The sequence below is a fragment of the Gavialis gangeticus genome, unplaced genomic scaffold, assembly GCF_001723915.1.
Source record: "Gavialis gangeticus isolate Ggan-Ray unplaced genomic scaffold, GavGan_comp1, whole genome shotgun sequence".
NCBI classification, from domain to species: domain Eukaryota; kingdom Metazoa; phylum Chordata; order Crocodylia; family Gavialidae; genus Gavialis; species Gavialis gangeticus.
This window is the reverse complement of record NW_017729019.1, coordinates 4,335,505-4,337,181: the sequence shown is the minus strand read 5'-3', so window position 1 is coordinate 4,337,181 and position 1,677 is coordinate 4,335,505. Positions and strand designations below refer to the sequence as shown.

Sequence of the window (1,677 nt, the reverse complement as noted above, 5' to 3'; positions counted from 1 at the left end):
CGCCCCGCCCCGCCCCTCACCACTGGCCCCGCCCGCTCCGCTGGGTCCCGCCCCCTTGGTTCCGCACCTCCCTCCATCCGGGCTCTTGACTTCCTCCCTCGTAGGAGAGCGGGCTCACTGCATTCCCTACCCCCTGGCACGCCGGCAGCCAATCTCAGCTTGGCAAGTCCACCCTCCAACCAATGGTTAGTTGCCGCTCGGGGATCCCGCCTCGGAGGTCTATTGGCTACTGCACGGTTACATAGAGCGAGCTGCCCCAATGGGGTGGCTGCGGGGGCGGGATCGCGCCTGCGCAGTGCGGAGCCGGCGCTGAGGGTTGCAGCGAGGTGCCGAGGCCTGGAGAGCGCTTGGGCCTCGGATCTGGCGTCCTGCTGCCGCGCGCACAGGCCCCCGCCCGCTCTCCGCTGCCGCCGCCATGTTTCTCACGCGCTCCGAGTATGACCGGTGAGTGCGGCCGGGCTGACCGAGCTCCCGCCTTCCGGGGCCGCGGCTGAGTCATGCCCGGGCCTACGTGGGGCTCCCTCCCCCCACTCTTCCCCCACTGTGGGGCCTGCACCTCTCCCTGCTTGGGCTCCGTGTCCGTTTCCACGCGGGCCCGGGCCCGCGGTGGCAGCCCCATCCCCGCTGCCGGGCCGGGCCGGTGAATCACAGCGTGACTCTTCGTTTTGCGGCTTTTGCTTTCACTTTGCAGGCGGAGGGCGGGGGGCGGCCTGAGGGGAGTGGCATGGGTGGTCATTAATAGCATGATTAAAAAACACGGAAAACTCCCACGCATCTGCATCCTCTGTGCTGGTGGCAGTTCAGGGAAGGCCAGTGCAGGCCTTCCTGGCCACAAATCTTAATGCCTGACATGACTGCAGTGCCCTGCGCAAGACAGCCAGGTCGTGGGCTGCTGTGGCAGTCCGGCTCAGTATGGATACAGGTATGCTTAGCACATGTGATAATGTAACGGTAGGCAGATCTGGACGCGCACCTTGCTGGGGTTACTTGACCCTTGTGGTCTTCCCTGCTGGGGGCTGCACCGGGTGATCTCATGAGGCCCCTCCCAGCCCTGAACTTATGTGGATTGAGGATTTTCAAAAGAGGGCAGGTGGCGGGGAGGGCTGTGTCATTACATACAACACCCATGTGTATGCATGTATGCATACATGTTTGTGTCCATGCATACATAATATCTATTTGACTAGTAAAACTAGAAGTTTTTTAATGGGCTTGGGGCCTGGGACTGTTTTCATAGATCTCATAGACATTTGGGCTGGAAGGGACCCCGGAGGATCATTGAGTCCAGCCCTCTGCCCCAGGGGCAGGAACCACCTCTGGCAGCAGTCTATTCCAAACCTTGGGGGCTCGGACAGTAAAGAAGTTCTTCCTTATGTCTAGCCTGAGTTGGTCGCAGTGGAGTTTGTGACCATTCAATCCTGTTATCCCTTGGGGCGCTCTGGTGAACAGACTTTCCCCCAGATCCTGGTGAGCACCCTGATAAACTTATAGGTGACCACCAGATTACCCCTGAGCCTGCGCTCTTCCAGGCTGAAGAGTCCCGTAGCTCTTAGCCTCCCATGGCTCTCAGCCTCTCTGTTTTGTTCAGTTTAAGACAAAAACAAAAGGAGTTCTTGCAATGGGTGCTGCCTTGTTAGATTATATATCGCATTTAAAAAAAAAAAAAAAAAAAAAAAA

At 58.7% G+C, this 1,677-nt stretch overlaps 1 protein-coding gene across 1 annotated transcript in view; it reads left to right on the top strand.

Moving 5' to 3' along the window:
- The first annotated feature begins 323 nt into the window (after window positions 1–323).
- PSMA5 (proteasome subunit alpha 5) overlaps window positions 324–1,677 on the top strand; it is a 35,930-nt gene continuing 34,576 nt past the window's right edge. Inside the window, exon 1 of the mRNA XM_019513849.1 lies at window positions 324–444. Within this exon, the coding sequence (XP_019369394.1) occupies window positions 416–444 (29 nt within the window). The 5' untranslated portion in view covers window positions 324–415. The remainder of the gene's footprint in view (window positions 445–1,677) is intronic.